At 42.5% G+C, this 1,249-nt stretch overlaps 1 protein-coding gene across 1 annotated transcript in view; it reads left to right on the top strand.

Moving 5' to 3' along the window:
- LOC102680144 (zinc finger protein 865-like) overlaps positions 1 to 1,249 on the top strand; it is a 37,916-nt gene that overhangs the window by 35,591 nt on the left and 1,076 nt on the right. The window contains exons 9-10 of the mRNA XM_031513413.1: positions 423 to 626; positions 1,233 to 1,249. The exon at positions 1,233 to 1,249 is cut by the window's right edge and continues 216 nt beyond it. Coding sequence (XP_031369273.1) covers positions 423 to 626; positions 1,233 to 1,249 — 221 coding nt within the window. The remainder of the gene's footprint in view (positions 1 to 422; positions 627 to 1,232) is intronic.

Below are 1,249 nucleotides of genomic sequence, written 5' to 3'. Positions count from 1 at the left end.
TTATTATTATTATTATTATTATTATTATTATTATCATTATTATTATTATTATTATTATTATCACACTTTATCTGATTAAAATAAATCATCCACGAATTCTTGTGTGAGTAATTTCGTCATGCTCACTCCGATTTTTATAATAAACAAATACATGCGTTTTTTAATAACGTATATAAATGTACATCTATACGTCTATATATATATAATCTCTGTCGTTGTAACAATAAAATAACCGAAAGGAAAAGAGAAAGAGAAAGGAAAAAAAATTAAATCACAGCATCTTGTTGCGAGCGCGAGTTTTCTATCACGCAAAAAAAAAAAAAAGAAAAGAAAAGAAAAGAAAAGAAAAGAAAAAGAAAAAGAAAAAGAAAAAGAAATATGGCGATCGTGCCGATCGACTATTCGTATATTAACGGGAGCAGACTTTTGCGCAGGTACCGGTCTGCTGAATAACAACAACAATAACAACAATAACAACATGGCGTCACCGGGGCCGAGCGGTAACAAGCTGAGCGAGATGCTACGCGCTGGAAGTCAACCGGGCTCCGCGCAACAATACCACGACGAGATGCAGTCGCAGCAACAACGGATGACGGCAGTGATGGCAGCCGCCGCCGTGTCAGCGGGTAAGGGTTGCCGCCTCCGCCTCCTTTTCCTCTTCTCTCCCTCGATCCGTCTCCCATCATCTCGACCAACGATGAGGATCGAGATCGATCGATCGCGGTCGCCGTTCATCGTTCAAGGTCGCCGATATTGCCGATATCCCTGTTATCGAGGGGACGAGAGAGGATCTCTCTCTCTCTCTCTCTCTCTCTCTCTTCCTCTCAGGGAGGAACGAGCTCAACAACGGCCGAGATACGGCTGATCCGTTCCAATTATTATTACCGATAACGGTTTTGATTTATAATTATGTTTTTCCGTGGCCAAGATTTTTCTTATCTCTCGTTCAATGCGGGGGCCACGCCATTGTGCCGCACAACTCGCCCCGTCACGAAATCATCATGAACTATCGGTACAAGCGATAGTTCAACGACGACAAAGTTTATCTCCTTATAATAATAAATTTTCTAAGCTGGCCAACGAACGATACCGAAACGATACCCAACCTATCCATCCCTCAGATCCATCCTTCTTCCTTCCCTTCCTCCCGCATATATATATTATCGCGGGGAGAGGGGGGGGAGAGAGAATGATTTTGCGAGGAAGATTAATAGGGACGGTATGGTCGACAGGTTTGCAAAACTCGGTG

Source organism: Apis dorsata, unplaced genomic scaffold, assembly GCF_000469605.1.
Source record: "Apis dorsata unplaced genomic scaffold, Apis dorsata 1.3 scaffold_634, whole genome shotgun sequence".
In the NCBI taxonomy this organism is placed as follows: domain Eukaryota; kingdom Metazoa; phylum Arthropoda; class Insecta; order Hymenoptera; family Apidae; genus Apis; species Apis dorsata.
This window is presented reverse-complemented; position numbering and strand designations above follow the sequence as displayed.